This window comes from Eurytemora carolleeae, unplaced genomic scaffold (genome assembly GCF_000591075.1).
Source record: "Eurytemora carolleeae unplaced genomic scaffold, Eaff_2.0 scaffold206, whole genome shotgun sequence".
Taxonomy (NCBI): Eukaryota; Metazoa; Arthropoda; class Copepoda; order Calanoida; family Temoridae; genus Eurytemora; species Eurytemora carolleeae.
The window spans coordinates 201,572-222,232 of record NW_019396213.1 but is presented as its reverse complement, the minus strand read 5'-3'; the positions used below and the strand labels follow the sequence as shown (position 1 = coordinate 222,232).

Here is a 20,661-nt window from a genome sequence, read left to right as displayed (position 1 = left end):
GCGAGTATAAATGTGAAAAAATTATTCCCATCTTTAGAGCGGATGAAAAAGATAAGTTTAATAATTACAGACCTATAAGTATTCTTCCAGCTTTGAGTAAGCTACTTGAAAAAATTTCTGCAATACAAATGTTCAGATATCTGAATAAGTTTAACATCTTTTACAAGCACCAATATGGATTTAGACCTAAACAGAACACATAATCAACCACTTTTGCATGTAATGAATAAAATCTATAAAAACCTTAATAAATCTACACCAGAAGTTACTCTTGGAATATTCTTAGACTTAAAGAAAGCTTTTAATTGTTTTGATTTAGACATACTTTTAAAAAAACTTATTCATTATGGTTTCAAAAATGTGGCCAAAACCTGGTTTAAAAATGATCTTCTTCACAGAACTCAATCTGTGTGTATAAATGGAGTTTTTTTCAACAGAAAAAATTATAACCTGTGGTGTTCCTCAAGGAAGTGTTCTAGGGCCCCTGCTGTTTCTTCTTTATATAAACGATTTGCCCCTAGAAACATCTTTTTTTACCAGCCTCTTTGCAGATGACACTAGTTTTTTAAAGTCATCTCCTGACATTGCAAGCTTAAAATTTAAGTTTGTTCAACTATTTTCATCGTTTTTTCATCGTTTAATGTAAATTATTAAAAAAAAATTTGAATTTTTGTTTTATTTCGGGGCCCGTGGTTTGAGAAATTTAAGAAAATGCCGCAAGTTTTTTTTAAATGGAAAACCTAGGGTAGAATGTTTCATTGATCATCATATACCCCGAACCTAGGGTAGAATGATTAATTGATCATCATATATCCCGAACCTAGGGTAGAATGATCAATTGATCATCATATATCCCGAACCTAGGGTAGAATGATCAATTGATCATCATGTTTCCCGAACCTAGGGTAGAATGATCAGTTAATCATCCTATATCTCGAACCTAGGGTAGAATGATCAATTGATCATCATGTATCCCGAACCTAGGGTAGAATGATCAAATTATCATCATATATTCCGAACCTAGGGTAGAATGATCAATTGATCATCATATATCCCGAACCTAGGTTAGAATGATCAATTGATCATCATATATCCCAAACCTAAGGTAGAATGATCAATTGATCTTCATATATCCCGAACCTAAACTAGAATGATCAATTGATCATCATATATCCCGAAGCTATGTTAGAATGATCAATTGATAATCATTTATCCCAAACCTTGGGTAGAATGATCAATTGATTTTTATATATCCCGAAGACTATCAGAACAAATGTTCTTAAACACAGAAAAACAAACAGTTAAAAGCAATAATTATTACAAAAATAGCTTGAGGCATAAATCAATTCTGTATCAGGACAACTTATTATGTCATAACAAAACAGAGATCCAAATAACTTTAAAGACAGTGACCAGCTAGAATGTTAGACATGGCAGTTGAACTGAGAATGCCGTATTATAAAGACACAATATAAGATTCAATTGATACCAATGAGACGTTTTTACGGTGTACAATGGTTGACCTGTCACTTGAGGGAGGGGTACGCAGAATGACCCCCAAGCCCCTCGAAACTTCTCCAAGCCTCCGCCATTCTGATTCCACGTCCCGCATTTTGGCTTTTACATCCACCAAAAGCCTTTTTTTAAAACAATCTCAACAGTCAACACGGTTAAACAGTTTTTAATAATACAGAAACAATTTGTTTTGAAACGTTTTTGGTAATTGAGATTAAGATTTTTATTTTTGTTTTCTAAATTTCACAAATTCAGCTTAACTTTGTGAATAACTATTGCAGTTTTATATAAAGACAAATTTTATATCATTTTACAGATGCAACCATGGACGAATCAAACAGTATGAACACAAATTCATAAAACGCAATAGTATCTGTGAAATACTTGAAATTGTGCATTTATTATATTATATAAGCTCGTTGGGATCAATCATAGATAAATAAATAAACATAGATAGCTTATGTACGCAAAATCACCAAGAATTGTACAGTCCGCGAACTCATACTTCTAGGGGTCAAAGTGTATTTCAATGTTAAGCGGGGTGGTTTGGTGTTTTAATGGATTTCATAATAGAGTGTAAAATAACTCCGGGAATGGAACTATTAGAACAATATTTCACTGAGCAATATATCATATTGACGAGAACTAAAGAAAGCCATGAGAAGGACTAAACTAACTTAAATTTCTCTATACAGAACTCATGTACACCACAAGTACTCAATGACATAAGAACAGCCAATGTTCACAACCGACGTAGTTAATCTATATAATAGGAATATCTTTAAAACATCTCTGTACATTTATATCTGTCAAGATGAAAAATGTCGTCTTATGCGCAATCTATCTTTATCTATGGGATCAATTGAATGAACTAATATTTGAACTTGTGGATTAAACGATTCTTTAAATTATTGTGCATTATACTATAAAGAACATCTTTATGCAATTAAGATGTTGGGGTTGATGGTTTAAAGAATTATTAAAATTACTAATATTTGAACTTGTGGATTAAACGATTCTTTAAATTATTGTGCATTATACTATAAAGAACATCTTTAAATTATTGTGCATTATACTATAAAGAACATCTTTAAATTATTGTGCATTATACTATAAAGAACATCTTTAAATTATTGTGCATTATAATATAAAGAACATCTTTAAATTATTGTGCATTTTACTATGAAGAACATTGATTGGTTAACCATAAAAGGCAAAGACTCTCTATATAAAGATGTGGTGTCGGAAAATCAACGCAAATTCAATGCACTTTGTTTCGTCTAATAAAGATTGTGAACAAATGTCGTCTTCTCTCATAAATAAAGGCCTTTTTTGCTTGCTTGTAAGTTCCATTCCATTCAATGATTTATACTTTTTAACCCAAATCCCAACAAATCAATTGACGAGTCAATTGGTTGGATATGCATACATATAAGCAAAATCATGGCGGCTCAGCACTCCATCCCTTGTCAATCCCTATATTCGAGTTATTTTTTTCTTTAGGTAACCCTGAGCAATTTACACAACAAAATATATCTACTTTAAAGGGAGTGACCGGCTATGTAAGGTAGTTGAACTGAGGACGCAGTGTTGTGGAAAACTACTTTAGGATTCATTTGAGACATATTAAACTTTTAAAAAGTTTGTAAATCCTGAGTTTGAGCGCAAATTCAACGTTCAAACTCCTGATTTGGGGGTGGATACGCTTTCAGAATTAGTTTTTTTTAAATTATTAATTTACGACAACATAAAATGTAAAAATATTCTACAATAAACTACAGACGTCATGTTTAGGAACATTTTGAGAAAATAAAAATTAATCTTATCATCGAAAATAAGTAATCATGTTCAATTATTAGTTTCTAATATCTCATTATTCTAGTTTCTCGCTATTCACAAAGATGTTCGCATATTTTCTATAACTATTATTGAAAAGACGACATTTAAAGAATTTGAAGAAATCTGCGAATAAATTAAAAGAAGATTAGAAATTCAATATAATAATGAAAACGAAATAATCGATTTTAGCATTGATTTATTGACAAATTTCTTTGGTGAAATATGTTCCTAGCCATCTAATTAGATTACTGTATAATTTTTACTTTATTTTTCGTTGTCGTTATTTAATAATTTAAAAAAAAAACTAATTCTGAAAGCGTATCCACCCCCAAATCAGGAGTTTTGAACGTCGAATTTGCGCTAAAACTCAGGATTTACAGATCTTTAAAAAGTGAAATATGTCTCAAATGAATCCTAACGAAGTTTTCGACAACACTGCATACTCAGTTCAATTACCTTACATAGCCGGTCACTCCCTTTAATTAAAAGCCAGAATAAAGTTGAATAAAAATCGCCCTCGTATAATTTTCAGAATGTCGCCAGGTATTTTGTAATTTGTAACTTTGATAAAACTCTTAAATTATAAGTTAGCTATCAGTCCACTATTATATTTATCAATCGTCTGAAGGTTACTAACTTTAGCAACGTTAAAACTAAACGACAACGACATTAAGCTTTTTCTGTTTACCACTAGGACATAAAGACGACCCAAAACTAATTGAATATGGAATATGACAATCTGAAATCTGAATGTTAGAAGTGGTCTTCATGCCTTTAATATGATTTTTAATTGTTTACTAAATGGTTTTCCTAAAGAAAAACCTTGTTTTTAAAAGAGCTCAATAAATTCCGCACAGTCGTCTGTGGGTAGCCCTGTATATGTTTTTAAATATTAATTTTCGTGTCATATTCTCAACATGGTCTTAATCATCTTGAAAACTATTTTTTTTCAGATGCCCCATTAGAAGCTAAATAACTTAAGAAAGGATTTGAGTTTTTGCCACAAACTCTGATTTTCTAATCCCTATATCTGTGTAACCCAAAGTCGTTGGTCGTATTTATTTCAAACCATGAGTTCTGTAAGATCAGATTATCTAAGTTTAAAATATCAAAGGTTTGCATCATAAGGTTGCAAAGTAAAAGAATATTAGAGTTTCTGGCAAAGACTCATTTGCTTTGGTCAAATAAATGCAATTAAATGTATCTGTAATATTCTTGAAAGAAAGGACCTGTCATCTTATTTCAAGTGATACTCCATTTGAAAAAGGTGCATGAACGATTCACAATTGTATCCTTTTAATCTCTATCTGATCAATATGGTCGTCTTTTTTCAGCTTAATGAGTGTTTAATTAATAGGTTTAAACAGGAATTATTTACTGAATTGAAGCGTAAATTTAAATATGTATCAATTGTGGCGGTTATGAAAGTCGTCCTTCTTGGAGAATTCTCCGCGGCAGCTGAGAAGCTAAGGGGAGTTTCCTGAGCCACGTATTGCAAGAGAACTTTTTAACCATGTAATTTAGATATAAATATATAGTTAGTTAATCGTGAACCTTTTGGACTTTATTTAGCTGATCGCCAAATTGGTGACCCCGGACATTTTTGAATACGTTTTCTTAAGTCCAATCAGTGAAACAACCCACCGAGTTGTGCATATTTTCATAAACATAAAAACTCAGTGTTTTGAGTTCAATTTTTTCACTAGATTTATTTTCGGCTGAAAAGTAAGCCTGCCTCCCTGTTTTATTCACAGGCTCTTACAGTAAGCGAAAAACTAGTTCGACAGTGTTATTTTTCAGCGTCGCGATGCCTGGAGATCCAGCTTTGTCCGTGGACGCTGAAAACCAGTCCAGCCATCTTTACACTGTTGCTCTGAAGCTTCCTGTTTTCTGGGCTGACAGTTGCGAATCCTGGTTTATTAATGCAGAGTCGCAATTCCATCTCAAAAACATCACCGCCAGCAGCACCAAGTTCCATCATGTTGTGGCGTCCTTACCCCAGAAGGAAATCGATAACGTCATCGACATCATCAGGAACCCACCTGCAGCCGATCCTTACAGTGCTCTCAAGTCTCGTCTGTTACAGACACATTCTTTAACAGACGAGACTTGAGAGCTCGTTGTGAATCGATTATGTCTCTTCCCTTGTCTGGAGATATGTTGCCCTCAGCGTTATTGTCCAGGATGCGGGCTCTTCTTCCTATAGAGCATCAAGAATGTTTGTTCCTTCGGTACGCTTTCCTCAGACAACTTCCATCTGATGTCAGGTCACATTTAGTGCATGATAATACCGTGGACATCGCTGTTCTCTCTCAATGTGCTGACGAGATCTACCGGAGCAGTCTGTCCCCCAGATCTTCGGTTAACGCTGTGGATTCGGTTCATGCTGTGAATTCACCTTCTTGGATAATTCTCCGCGGCAGCTGAGAAGACTAGGGGGAGTTTCTTTAGCCATGTAATCATAATGAAAACCATGTGAATATATAGATAACTTTTAACCACATATCTTAGATAAAAATATATATATCAGTTAGTCGTGAACCTTGTAGTTATTTAGCTGATCGCCAAAATATACTATTTTCTAATTTCTAAAATGTTCTTGTCGTCAATGTAGTATGTTAAGATCTTAAATAAATCTAATATGGAAATGACATTATTTAGAAGTAAAAATGTATTTTTCAGTGCCCATACCCTTTTTTTCTATTAAAAAAACATCTAATTGTAATGACATTGACTATTACTTTAGAATTTAGATTTCAGGTTCCAGGATTATTCCTCTACGTTTTGGAACATGGAATTGTTCATGGACTTTTCAGTTGGCTCCAGTTTCTGTTACTATCCTTGGAGCAGATTTTCTCCAGCATCATGACCTCAGTGTGAACGTGAGGAGCAAGAAAGTATTTTCAAACAGTGCATCTAGAAGTTTGTCCGTTGATTTTTCCTCTTCACCGCCGCCTTCTACATCATCTATGCAAGCAGCTTTTCTCTCCACTCCTTAGTGTGTGTCTGACCTTCTGCAGGAGTTTCCTGATGTCCTGCAGTCTGATGGTTTTACTGCTGCTCCTCCACGTCATCAAGTTCATCATCATATCCTCACCAAGCCTGGACCGCCAGTTTTTGCCAAAGCCCGCTGTTTAGATCCTGCCAAACTCGCTGTAGCTAAAGCAGAATTTTCCGCCATGGAAAAAGCCGGTATTATCCGCCGTTCCACTTCTCCTTGGGCCTCTCCACTACATATGGTAAAGAAGAAGGATGGAGGATGGAGACCCTGCGACGATTACCGCCGTCTTATCACCGCCACCGTTCCAGACCGTTATCCGCTCCCCAACATTGCCGATTTCACCTCACGAGTCAGTGGTTCATCTGTTTTTTCTAAACTAGATCTTCAGAAAGCATATTACCAGGTGCCAGTCGAGCCGGAGGACATCCAGAAGACCGCCATCATCACCCCCTTTGGGATGTTCGAGTTCTGGGTAATGCCGTTCGGCCTACGGAACGCTGGGAACACATTTCAGCGTTTAATGGATCAGATCTTAGGAGACCTTCCTTACTGTTTTGTGTATGTTGATGATATCCTCGTTTTCAGCAAGGATCTAACATCTCACGTCCAGCATCTCCGGGACGTGTTTCTCCTCTGTCGTGAATATGGTCTCACTATTGGCCTGCCTAAGTGCCAGTTTGCTGTGGAGGAGATTGAGTTCCTTGGTCATCGCCTCACCGCCTCTGGTTGTTCTCCATTGGTGAAGCACTCCACCGCTATCCCGCCTTTCCACAGCCAACAGACAAACCCAGTCTCCAGAGATTTCTCGGAATGGTTAATTTTTACAGGAAGTTTCTCCGTTCCGCAGCTCAAGTCCTTGCTCCTCTCACAGACGCTCTTAAAGGTCCTGGAAAAACCATTTCCTGGACTCCACTCATGGACTCCGCCTTCTCTAGAGCAAAGAGACTCCTCTCATCTGTTCCGGAGTTAGTGCATCCTCAGTGCAACGCGCCAATCTCTCTTGCTGTGGATGCCTCAGACTCTAACATAGGAGCTGTCTTTCAACAACAACTCCCGGATAAATCTTGGTCTCCGCTGGCTTTTTTCTCCAAGAAACTCTCTGGCGCTGAGAAGAAATACTCCGCATTCGACAGAGAACTCCTGGCTGCTCACTCTTCTGTTCGACACTTCCGCTTCATGCTCGAAGGTAGAGAGTTTAAAATATTTACTGACCACAAGCCATTAACTCATGCTTTGTTCAGGTCAAGTCCTCCGTGGTCAGCTCGTCAGCAGAGACACCTATCGTACCTGGCAGAATTTACTAGCTCCATTGTTCATATTCCTGGCAAGGAGAATGTTGTAGCTGACGCTCTGTCCCGGCCAGTTTCGCCCAGCTCCGCTCCAAACCCTGAGTCAAATCCGTTCTCAGTTTCTCCGAGTCCAACTAAACCTTGCTCCGCTCCAAACCCTGAGTCAAATCCGTCCTCAGTTTCTCCGAGTCCAACTAAACCTTGCTCCAATTTAAACCCTGTTCCAAGTTCTTTCCAATCTCCGTCTAAGCCTGTTAAGCCTCACGCCTTTCCAACCCCTGGTGCCCTGCCTCCTGTGGTGTCGGAGGTGTCGGAGGTGTTGGAGATGACAGAGGTTTTCGAGTTCTTTTCCTACAGTGTTTCTAACTAGTGATGAAAAGGATTTTACATCCGCCTTGGTCCCAGCTCTGGGAGGAGATCCTTCAATGGTTTGGATGCTTCAAGTTTATCCAGGTTCCAAATTGCCTGTTCGTCCGTACAAGAAATGAAATCAAACCCTTCTCTATCAGTAATTGTTCATCCTCTGAGTTCAGGAGAAGTTCTGTGTGATATTTCAACCGGTTCTCTTCGCCCTCTAGTTCCTCTTCAACTACGTCGTAAACTGTTTGATCAGCTACATGGTGTGTCTCACCCTGGTGTCAGAGCATCCAGGAGATTAATCTCGTCAAGATTTGTCTGGCCAGGAATGTCTCGGGATGTCGGTTTGTGGACAAAGTCCTGTATTCCTTGCTAAAAATCCAAAATTTCAACTCACATTCACTCTACTGTTCCATCTATTCCAGTTCCAACCCGAAGGTTTTCTCACGTTCATGTTGATATTGTGGTTTCTCTACCCTCCAGTCAAGGCCATTCTTATCTTCTAACCATGATAGACAGGACTACAAGATGGCCTGAGGTTGTTCCGTTATCCTCTATCTCCGCTGAGTCCTGTGTTCGTGCTTTCATCTCAACCTGGATATCAAGGTTTGGAGTTCCTGCAGTTCTCACATCAGACAGAGGTTCCCAGTTCACATCTTCAATCTGGAATGGAGTCTGTTCTGTTTTAGGGATTTCACCCTCTACTACGACCTCCTTCCATCCTCAAAGTAACGGTATGATCAAGAGATTCCATAGAAGTTTAAAATCCTCTCTCCGGGCCGGGTTAGCAGGTTCGGACTGGTTTTCTCACCTTCCTTTGGTTCTCTTGGGTTTGAGAGCTACTCTGAAGGATGATACTGGCCTCTCAGTCTCCGAGGCTGTCTATGGTTCTCCTTTAACTTTGCCTGGTGAACTTCTGGATGTTCCGGAACTTCCTCCTGAGTCATTCCTGAGGAAGGTTGAAAGAGCCATTGATGGTTTCACCGTTCCTCCGCCTCATCATGTTCATACAGTTCCTCCGTCTCAGCTACCTGCAGCCCTCTTGAAAGCTAAGTTCGTGTTTGTTCGCGAGGATGCAGTCATACCTACTCTGGCTCCTCGTTATCGCGGGCCTTACCTGGTTTTAGAAAGGCGGAGCAAATACTTCCGCATCCAGATTGGTTCCAAACAAGATGTGGTTTCTGTTGATCGACTGAAACCTGTGCTCCCCTCACTCCTGCTCTTCCTTCGCCTCGAGGAAGACCCAGCCGTCGTCCAGTAGCAAGTTCTTCGGATCCTCAGCCATCCTCCGCCACAAGAATACCCAAGAAAGTCAGGTTTCAACTCGTTCCTTGAGTTCATCCTCCACCTGCACCTGCACGTCAGAATCCTTACAGGTCTTCAAGGGATAGAAGAATCAGCTCCGCCACGTCTCCGCCGTTCCTTCTGGGGGACTACTGTGGCGGTTATGAAAGTCGTCCTTCTTGGAGAATTCTCCGCGGCAGCTGAGAAGCTAAGGGGAGTTTCCTGAACCACGTATTGCAACAGAACTTTTTAACCATGTAATTTAGATATAAATATATAGTTAGTTAATCGTGAACCTTTTGGACTTTATTTAGCTGATCGCCAAATTTATAATTATTATTATTTATAATTTATGTATGGTAAAAGTTAGTTATAAATGATGTATGTATAAATGACAAAAATTTGGCTAAAAGATTCCTCTTAAATAAAAAACAGAAAATTCAACACATTTTTAGGCTTTTATCAGGATTTTGGACATTTATGAATTATCAATCAAACTATTAAACTAATCTTCAAATTCAACATTTTGAAATTAGTTTAAAATGTTAATTTCATAGAATTTATCCTATAATTGATTTATCTAAAATCTATGATTAAAACTATTCAGCACATTTTTACACAATTGTGTATGTTCACCATTCACTCAAATAAAATTATGAAAACATTCTATTTTTTATTTGTGCATTTCGTTTATTTCAAAAATTTGTTTGTGGAAATATTCCATACATTTGTAAATAACAAAGTTCTTAATAACTTCAAGAACTATTCTAAGATAATCTTAACTACATCCTCTGCAGGCTCCGTAGACACCTCTTCAGAGGAGGTCACACCTTCATTAACAACCTCAACCTCCACTGCAGGTGCATCAACAGTCTTGGCAGAGGACATAGCTTTGTTAAACAGCTTCATGGCCGCCTTGTACCCTTCAATACTGTCGTTCTTGGTCGATGCGTCCCAGAAAGGGGAATAATCAAACCCGTTCTTAACTAAACAAAAACAAATCAAAATTAGGAAAAGGTAGAGTTTATAAAAAAATATAGACCAATGGTGAAAATTAAGTGTGATCTTTATAAAAGTGGAGATATCCAGGTTTTTAATCTCAACAGTTGCTTTGCGCCGCGGCTTTACCAGAAAAAAAACCCGCGGATTTCTACGCAACCAAATGAGCAACAAAATAACGCCGTCGAACCTTTTTTAATGAAAAAAAAACAATCTTTTATATTCAGCAAACTTTTGTGTGATAATTGAAGCAAATGTATAAAAATCAAAGTCAAGAAAGTTGTCTTCCAAAAGGAACTGATCACTCTCACATCCTTGTTTTCCAATGCCCAATGCCCGTACCTTTGCAAGTTGGTGTCGTAGACCTTTAATTACTCTGACAAAATTTTTAATATCCAAGATTTACACCATCAGGTTTAAAACATATAGGGATCAGAAAGTTAGAGCTTGAGGCGTGTAACCAATTCCTTTATATAAGAATAGCTTAAGAACACAGCTTTAACTGAAAACAAAATTAGAGGCAAATCGGTCACGGGGTTCATGAGTTATGAAGAACATACAAACAAACAAACTACTTTATATATATAAATATATGATACCTGAAGCATACCAAACCATTATACCAAGAATATCATCATCCACAGCAGCATTGGCCAGCTTGTTAATATCAGCAGAACTAGATGAACCTTTAGCACCAAGCAGTATAGTACTAGTGGGGGCATTCACCTAGAAAACGTACATCAAAATCAGCCTTTTCAGCACTTTTGTAAATACAAAAATATTAATGCTTTGGCAATCTGTGCTCAACATTTCTGAAATATGAAAATATGAATATTTTTTTACCTTTATGGGAAATCCTTGCCATTGTTGGGAGCCCTTGGCATAATTTTTCACATATTGAAGAGCCTAAAGAATAAAATTTATATTTAAATATGGAAAAAATGTTGTCCATCGAATTAGAAAAGCTAAATAGTAATAGTGGAATATCAAAAGTGTGTATAAAGATTATATAATGTGTCCCAGCAAGCAAGAGAGGTTCTTGAAAATTAGATCTATTTAGGTGCAAACCTTTAACCTTCTTTATTGCTAATTTATTTTAAATTTGTTTTAAATAAAATTCTAAAACAAAATTTCGAGTTTATGGACCTTTGCAAAAACTGTGCTTAAGATCTCATAAGACATTAAATATATTTCTCCATACATTTTTTAATAAATACTTTTAATAGATAATAACCTGAGTTCCTTCGTAAACCATAAGTCCGATAGAATCAGCCAAACCTTGATGGTTTCCTTCAGTATCCCAGGAAGCATTGATCACATCAGATTCAGCTTGAACCTAATCATCATATACTTATTCAATAGTATCATTGATGACATCAGATTCAGCTTGAACCTAATCATCATATACTTATTCAATAGTATCATTGATCACATCAGATTCAGCTTGAACCTAATCATCATATACTTATTCAATAGTATCATTTATCGCATCAGATTCAGCTTGAACCCAATCATCATATACTTATTCAGTAGTATCATTGATCACATCAGATTCAACATTATCATTGATTACATCTAGTTTTTCAACATTATCATTGAATACATCTAGTTTTTCAACAGTATCATTGATTACATCTAGTTATTCAATGGTATTATTGATTCCCTTGCCTTTGACACATTTTTATGTTGTACCTGTGGATAACCGTAAGCTGGCTGACTAACTATCATATTAGGACTCAACTCTTTCAATCTTCGAATGAAATGAATCATATTGGGCCCAGCTTCTTTCCTGAAATAACATGCTTTATTTAGATATTGCTAACCAGATCTTTGATATTGATATCCACAGTAGGCACTTTTGAATTTTAAGCTCAGTTCTCTCATTGGTTGAACCCGCAAAATTCCCTGGCTTCTCATTGGCTATTCGTTTTTGGCAAAGAGAACTCTGATTGGTTGAATATCAGGCATCACTGGATATCAAATAAAGGTTGAATTACGCTGTAGATGAACAAAAGATCGAGATCAAGCATTACATTACACTAAAAGGCAATAATAAATCAATTATAAATCTATCCGCAAAATATCTGTTTATAGGTATCAAAAACAATCAGATAAAGAAATGCTAATCACACTATTAAGACATCTTCTTCCGATCTTAAGCTAAGAAATAACAAAATGGTGTAGATTTTCAAAATGGCATTTTCAGCGTTGAGGAATAAAACAAAAATGATATTTCAACTTTCCCTTTTTTCAATTCTTTTATACAATAATTTTAAGTATTCCGTTCAATTTCTCCTGGAAACAATGTTTTTCACTAAAAAAAATCACATATTTTGCATTAAAAAATATTTTTGCGCGACGGGGTTTAACCAAACTTCATAAAAAGGTGGATAATTTTTCATGAACAAAATCTTGAAAAAGTAACATACTTTGCTCCAGCTCCTTCCTCCAGATCTAGATCAATGCCATCACATCCATACTTCTCAGGCCAGGTGGAGACCTGAAATATAATATAATATAGGTATCCGGGTCTGTCTGGATATTTGAAATCTTTTCCCTCCGAAATTCTCATTTCTTTACAGTGTACATCCTAGAGAATGAATAATTCCTGGGCAACGCTGGGTTCCATAAGCTATTACTTTATATTATTTAATGGAATGTATCTGTATTAATTAAATGACATCTGGTCGTCAATAAACTTTTATCTTTTGTGAGAATAAAATTGCGTTTAAAGCTATTATTAGTATTTTACCTTTTCAGCCATTTTTTCTGCTGCTTCCTTAGAGGTCAACCAATGCCAGGGGTTGGGTTTCAGAGAGTAGGCATATCCTAGAAATAAAAATTAATTGAAACAATGAAAAAAGAATGTTCGTATACATTTCAGATGCTAATCACTTTTACAAAACGAACCAAACATCTGATTGGTGAATACAAAACGAACCAAACATCTGATTGGTGAATACAAAACGAACCAAACATATGATTGGTGAATACAAAACGAACCAAACATCTGATTGGTGAATACAAAACGAACCAAAGATCTGAACGGTGAATACATTCTCTTCACTTTTCAATCTAAAGGAACTGATTATTCTCAAGCTGTTTAGTCCTTATAACTTTGAAACCTGTTATCGTAGAGCTCTTTGATATTTAAGCTATCAATTCTGCGACATTAAATAGTCAAACATAATGGGTGTAGACATAAGGTTGCAAAGATATAAGAATTAGGAAATTAGAGTTTGAGGCAAGTTATTTGTTCATCTATTTAACATTTTATTTGAATAGATTTTTGTCATTGAAAAAAAGTAAACCATAGAACTATCTCTTTCCTTTCATCACATTTTTTGAGAGGGACATAATTTTAATAACAATTGTTTTGCTATGATCTACCTCCGATAGCAAACATGATAACAGTATCTTTAGGAACTGCTCCAGGCTGGTCAGTTCCTCTGCTTGCTGCCAGCTTCTGGAAGGAAGGAGGGATCTAAGGAAAACAAAAACATATCAGAATAAAACAAAAACAATAAAAAATTTAGCATTTTTCTGTTTTATTAGTATATTTCATGAATATTTTTAGAAACACATACTTTTTTTGTAAACATGTAAATACTGTGTCTGGACACAGCTAGTCCTCAAAAAATTAGAGCCAATTTTTATGAGAAATTATAAAATTAGATTTTGCGAAAAATCAAGTTGGTTTTTGTAATCCATAAGCAATGTTTTTTTGAAAGTTCCAAAATTGTATGTCACCTCCATTGTATCAGGATGTATGAAAGTAAAGAAAAGAACATTAGAAGCTTCTTGTTGCCAGTCAAACAGCTGGGGTTCCCAGTCTGCGTTGCTATCATAACCATCCTAAACAAATATTTATGAATCTATATTGTTAATCTCTTCACACAGTAATAATCCGCTTCTTTTGTGATCCAACGGATTAAGTTAATCTCTCTAAGATATCCAACGGATTAAGTTAATCTCTCTAGGATATCCAACGGATTAAGTTAATTCCTTTAAGATATCAAACTATCGGGTACACACAAATCTTCAGCTACTGGCCAACAAGAAATCGTGAAAATATGAGTTGGCTGTTTTCTGCAAAGATGCAGTACGAAATCGCTTCAAAAAAATAGATTGCTGTTGATATCGACTTGAGGAGGAGTTTGTGTACATCATATTGACGCTATTTTGTACAAAGATACTTACAGCAGAATAATAATGTTTGGCATTTACTTATTTTGGTTGGTTGGGGGTTTCTTTAAAAGGACAGTAAACTTAACTTTAAGTGACCCTCCATTGAAAGAGAAGCAACCCTTAAAGCTTTGTTAGATAAAGTACAAATATCCATGAACAACTGCAATGTCTTCCCCATTATTAATCAGATAAAATTGTCAAGGGTTCGAGCCATTATAAAATTAAAATGAAAAAAATAACCGTCCGTTCAAAAGTAAACAATGATAATAGATATACCTCATCATCATCAGCTAGAAGAATATACAATCCTAAAATCTTCTTAGGCCAGGTTACATGGTTTCCTAATCGAGCACCCTAAAAAATATCGAAAAATAAGTTTTGAAGGTTTAAATGTAGCCATTAAACTAATCCAAGAATGTTGGGTAGCCTCTAAATATAATTTTCTAATTCTTTTTATATTAAACTTTTTAAACTTTGACTTTCTTATCTAGCAAAATGTATAGTTGAAATATTAACCCCATAAGGGCTGGGGGGGGGGGGGTCTGAATCTATGTATAGCCTGGGAGGGGGAGTTTGGCGCCATCCCCCCCCCCCTAGAAAAGTCACAACATTTCACGGTGATAGTGTCAAAAATGAGAGTGCTAGGACCAAAATAACTAAAGGGGGGGCGCCAAACGCTCCCACCCCCAGTCTGTTGGGAGTTAAAGAACCTTACCACTAGGTTGCAAAGATGTAAGGATTCAAAAATTTGAGTTTGAGGAGATTTCTGAGTTCCTTTGATAAGCTGTTAGAGAATTGTGTTTAATTTTATGATAAAAGGATCAAATGTCACAAACCTTTGTTGTAACAACAGAAGATCTTGATGCTCCTGGTTTGCATTCATGACGAACTCCGTCATATGTAACTGCTTTCAGTCCTGGACGAGGAAGGTTTTTGTTAAAGTTTGCTTTAATGCTGAAGTTTATTTCATCTTCATTTCCTCCTGCTGTCTTAGTGCTCCAGGCTGTGGGGGAGATCCTAGAAACATTTCATTAGGAGATTTTTTTTCATTAATCTATAGCTTTCTATTGCGCTTCGCATCCCACTTTCCTAGTAACAATTTTAGCTTTTAACTATTGATTTTAAGCCGCCATTTCTTTTTGCTATTACAATAAACCAAAGTTTTCGCAGATTTTTGTGGATTTTTAAAAATGTTAAAAGTCGACTTTTTTATCCCGGCAGAATTTTTATCCCGGCAGAATTTTTCAATTTCGACCAACCATTAAAATTCTCTAGCGTGCAGTCATATAAATTGCCACAAGAAATTTGATCTATTTTATACGCATGCACCGACAAAAAAGTATCATAAGAAAAACTGAAAATATTTGTTTAATTGGTCAAATTCTGATCGATAGTCACAGCTTGCTCGGAAAATGGCCGGACTGTGAAATCTGCGTGCTAGGGCTGGAGACTGGTCTACAGATGGGGTGTACTTTACACTGTACGGTACATTGCACAATACTTTGTCGGTACAGTACAAGATTAAGATCTAGAGTGTTTACCTGAAGGAATTTCCTGTTTTTGAATCTGCTAATCCATTATATACTTCAAGGTTTTCAACATCATTATCCCAGATAAGTTCTACCTTCCAGCTCTCCTCATCATCAACTCTTTATAACAGATTTATTAAAAGTGACAATCCAAAATCATTGTTCAGATTCCTTCCTATAACTGAAGACAACTTTCGATCTAAGTTTTGGTGTCTACCAATTATGAAACAGCATGGATATAGTATTACACATAAACATGGAAACAAAAAAGAGGTTGTCAGTTAACAGCTTCTCTTAGTATACTTGAAAACTTAAAATTTGAAAAAAAGCTTGTTATAAATCAAAACTTAAACAGAAAAGTCGTCTTTTTTGTATTAATATAAACGCCAACAACTGTGTAAGAATTCCTACCTAGAAGCTGGTCGCTTCAGCCTAAAATTAGCAGTTGCTCCTGATTCCCACTCTTGCCAGTTTGGTGTAGTGTCAGCACAATCTCCATGGTAATTAGCTGTTGATACACCCTCATGTTTCCTTAAACATTAAACTATCATCTGTATTAGTATTATCCTATGGTATAGTTAGCTACTAATACCCCCTCATGTTTCCTTAAACATTAGACTATCATCTGTATTAGTATTATAGTATGGTACAGTTAGCTACTGATACACCCTCATGTTTCCTTAAACATTAAACTATCATCTGTATTAGTATTATCCTATGGTATAGTTAGCTACTAATACCCCCTCATGTTTCCTTAAACATTAAACTATCATCTGTATTTGTATTATACTATGGTACAGTTAGCTACTAATACACCCTCATGTTTCCTTAAACATTAAACTATCATCTGTATTAGTATTATACTATGGTACAGTTAGCTACTGATACCCCCTCATATCTATTTCTTATTCTATCATTGTAATTTCTGGATTAAACGTTAAAAATCCATTTTGATAAAATCATTAAAAAAAAATCGATTCTAACTTTTTTTTAACCTGTAATTTTGTTAAATGGCGCCTTGACATTTACAAATTTTGACACAAAAATTGATATCAATATAAAATTTTTTGTTTATCATTCATTTGAAACAGAATATGATAAATAATAAACTTGCCAACAAAAGTGTACATTGTACATACCTATTTCCATGAGCTGTTGGTAGATTTAGCTGTGGGTGCAGTACAAGGTAGGATTGTGGTACAAGAGGAACTACTGGTACATGATAGAACGAGGGTAAAGGATAATAATAAACCTAAACATAGAAAATCTTCATGAAAACCCAAATAATTCAGGAAAATAAAAAGTCATTTTTTATTAAATTGATATTAAAACTTATTAACTAATTATGCACAACTTGGGCCAATTTCTCAAAAGTAGTTTTAAAGGGTTTAGCGTCAAACACAGATTTAAAAATTGTTTAGAAAGAAATTGGTGTAATAGTCCTTCCGTAATTCTTTTAGCTTACATGGAGCAGATTTTTGTTTATAGATTTTAAAAAGATTTTTGCAATTTTTTTTCTTTTTCTTTGCTCCATAAATGTGTGCGTCATTTGTAAACATTACGCAACAGTCCCTTTAATGAATAGTTGTTCAGTATATACTATATACAGTCCCTTTAATAAATAGTTGTTTTGTATATACTATATACATTCCCTTTAATGAATAGTTGTTTTGTATATACTATATACATTCCCTTTAATAAATAGTTGTCCAGTATATACTATATACAGTCCCTTTAATAAATAGTTGTTTAGTATATACTATATACAGTCCCTTTAATAAATAGTTGTTCAGTATATATTATATACAGTCCCTTTAATAAATAGTTGTTTAGTATATACTATATACAGTCCCTTTAATAAATAGTTGTTTAGTATACTATATACAGTCCCTTTAATAAATAGTTGTTTAGTATATACTATATACAGTCCCTTTAATAAATAGTTGTTTAGTTTATACTATATACAGTCCCTTTAATAAATAGTTGTTTTGTATACACTATATACAGTCCCTTTAATAAATAGTTGTTTTGTATACACTATATACAGTCCCTTTAATAAATAGTTGTTAAGTATATACTATATACAGTCCCTTTAATAAATAGTTGTTCAGTTTATACTAAATACCTGATTAGCGACCACCAGTGGTATAAGCCCTAGGAACAACTTTGTTACCCAACCCATCTCAACTATTCTAAAATGGAATACTACAGAAACTTTAAAAAATTTTAAATTTGAAAATATCAAATTGTTCGTCTAAAAGTTGATAAAAACGTCAAGACAAAGAAACCTATTTTAAGCGTCATCTACATTGTTTCATTGTTTTTTTTCTTCAACTTTTAAAAAACGCTTTGATTTTTCTTAAAACCTTTCGAAGACATTTTTTACGATAACTAGAAAATCTTGTTGAATTTTTTAAAACTTAGCAAAAGTTAAAAAATTACCCAAATTTATATTTCAGGCTTTCTCCATGTGTAAAAAAAGCAAAAATTTTGTGGATTTTCAAAATTTAATAAAAATTGAATTTTGTTGGAGGCAAATTTTTTAATTTTTGATCATCCGTGAACCTTCCTTGGGGTCACGTGAGGTCCCACACAAAATTTGGTCCCTTGGTTCAACCGTTTTGACGTTTATTGGATACAAACAAAAAGACAAGCAAAGTATATATACATTTATACATTTATACATTTATACATTTATACATTTTTACATTTATACATCTCAACATTTATACATTTATACATTTATACATTTAAACATTTATACATTTATACATTTAAACATTAATACATTTATACATTTAAACATTCATACATTGTTGTACATAAATATTAAATGTTTTACTACAGTAATATCTTGGGTTATGATTAATAAAAAATCTTTAAAAAAGACTAGTTTTAATGCAAACCTTTGAACCCGCAATCCCTGGGTAACTGGGGCAGTTTCTCTGTTCAAACTAAGTTTATACCATGGGTCATTTTAGGGGCGAAAACATATATTTTCAAGTTGTAGATCAGTCATCGACTTAGAAACCATACAAAGACTTTAACCTCGATAAATCAAGTTGATGTCGCTACACGTGTTCACTTACATTTTAAGACTTTATATTTTTTAAACCCTTTTGCCCCCCCCCCCCCCCCTACTCCGGGTCCTAATTGTAGATCCTGAAATCTTGTATTCCATGAAACTTTCTTCAGACAAACAAGTTCCTAAAAAGGTCGAGTTTTCACAGCTCTAACCTTCTAACCTTCTAACCTTCTATCTATCTATCTATCTATCTATCTATCTATCTATCTATCCATCTATCTATCTATTTATCTATCTATTTTTCTATCAATCTATCTTTCTAACTATCTATCTATCCATCTATCTTTCTATCTATCTATATTAATTCGTAAATGTTAAACGATATATTTGCTATCCCTGCCTTTTATCGATAATTATATTTCTGAATCTATTCTTTATCAATCCATCTTTTCAACCTTCTACTAAATGAATATTGACTATCTCTCTTTGTTTTCCCGAATATTAGAGTTCAAAACTTTTAATTGAGCAGAAAATATATTAAATTAAATAATTAAGATTATCACACATATTCTTAAAGTATAAAAAAGAGAAGAAACCTTTTTTATTTCGTCAAATATATAAAATATTAGTTAAATTAAATAAATAAATTTAAAATGTTAAAGAACAAGTTTAACGGATTTTAAAAGGTTTCTTGCACTCTTGTAAGTCTTCAATGTTGACAGGAATAATACATTTATTTATTTTCCTTTATTATATGCAGTCCAAGCGGGGGGGGGGGCTAGTTATATGATTATTATTACTTTAATAAACGTATACTTGAAATATAATGAAACTTAAAAGGTCTGTCGTTTTAATTTGAAGTGATGTCCGATATACCCTTTAAACCTTTATTTGATTAGCAATGTGGAAGATATCGCAGAACCCGTTATTCAGAGAAACCCAAGGTTGTATAATAAGGTTGGTTATTCTAGATACGCTCCAATGTACGGAAAATGTCGTCTGCGGCTAAGATAAAAACCTCATATGACGTTAATCCCGCCTCTATAATCAGTGACGTCATATGAGGTTTTTATCTATCTTAGGAGACGACATTTTCCGTACATTGGAGCGCATCGAGAGTAACCAACATTATTATATAACATTGGAGAAACCCCATTTAAAAATAATCTATTCTCAAATATCATGCATTCTAAATTAGACAATGGTACGTTTTAAAAAATCGAACCTGGCAATCTATAAATGAAGAACTCTTAAAATAACATTTAATTTAAGAATAAAAATACTTAAGTTCTATTTTTTATCTTAATCCTAGTAATATGTATTTTTTTTGGTGTTTACAACATTTCATATAAAGACATCGCATTTTCAGACAACAAAATCATAGATAGAACATTTCATAGACAGGACATTTCATAGAGATCAACATTTTTTTTATAGATTAATAATTTCAAAGACAACAAAGAATTTCCAGAGACATAAAAAATCTAATAACGTGAAATTGTGGAAAAAAATAGATAATATGTTTAAATGAAAATACAATTGATAAAAAATGGAATTAATTATGGTTTTGGTATATGCAGTGTCTGTCTTGAACGCTAGATCTCGATATCCATGACATGTGGGCACTTTTAAATA

General features: G+C 34.6%; 1 protein-coding gene across 1 annotated transcript; it reads right to left on the bottom strand.

Annotated features, from left to right (window-relative positions):
* Nucleotides 1-9,943: 9,943 nt before the first annotated feature.
* Nucleotides 9,944-18,930, bottom strand: LOC111698329 (uncharacterized). Its single transcript, XM_023468646.1, has 16 exons — nt 18,908-18,930; nt 18,127-18,193; nt 17,141-17,253; nt 16,413-16,532; nt 16,014-16,121; nt 15,309-15,489; nt 14,749-14,826; nt 14,035-14,139; nt 13,675-13,768; nt 13,037-13,113; nt 12,714-12,784; nt 11,977-12,073; nt 11,519-11,620; nt 11,128-11,190; nt 10,884-11,010; nt 9,944-10,271 (listed from the first exon to the last, which is right to left on the bottom strand). The coding sequence occupies exons 2-16, from the start codon at nt 18,181-18,183 to the stop codon at nt 10,048-10,050; spliced, it is 1,617 nt and encodes a 538-aa protein (XP_023324414.1). The 5' UTR covers nt 18,184-18,193; nt 18,908-18,930; the 3' UTR covers nt 9,944-10,047.
* Between the last annotated feature and the right edge of the window lie 1,731 nt (nt 18,931-20,661).

Excerpts from the sequence above, each read along its gene's own strand:
- LOC111698329 (XM_023468646.1), bottom strand. The coding sequence starts at position 18,183 with ATGGGTTGGGTAACAAAGTTGTTCCTAGGGCTTATACCACTGGTGGTC. Across the intron at positions 16,533-17,140 it reads CCAACAGCTCATGGAAATAG|GAAACATGAGGGTGTATCAA; the intron begins GTATGTACAATG and ends TTAATGTTTAAG. Across the intron at positions 11,621-11,976 it reads CAGCTTACGGTTATCCACAG|GTTCAAGCTGAATCTGATGT; the intron begins GTACAACATAAA and ends TATGATGATTAG.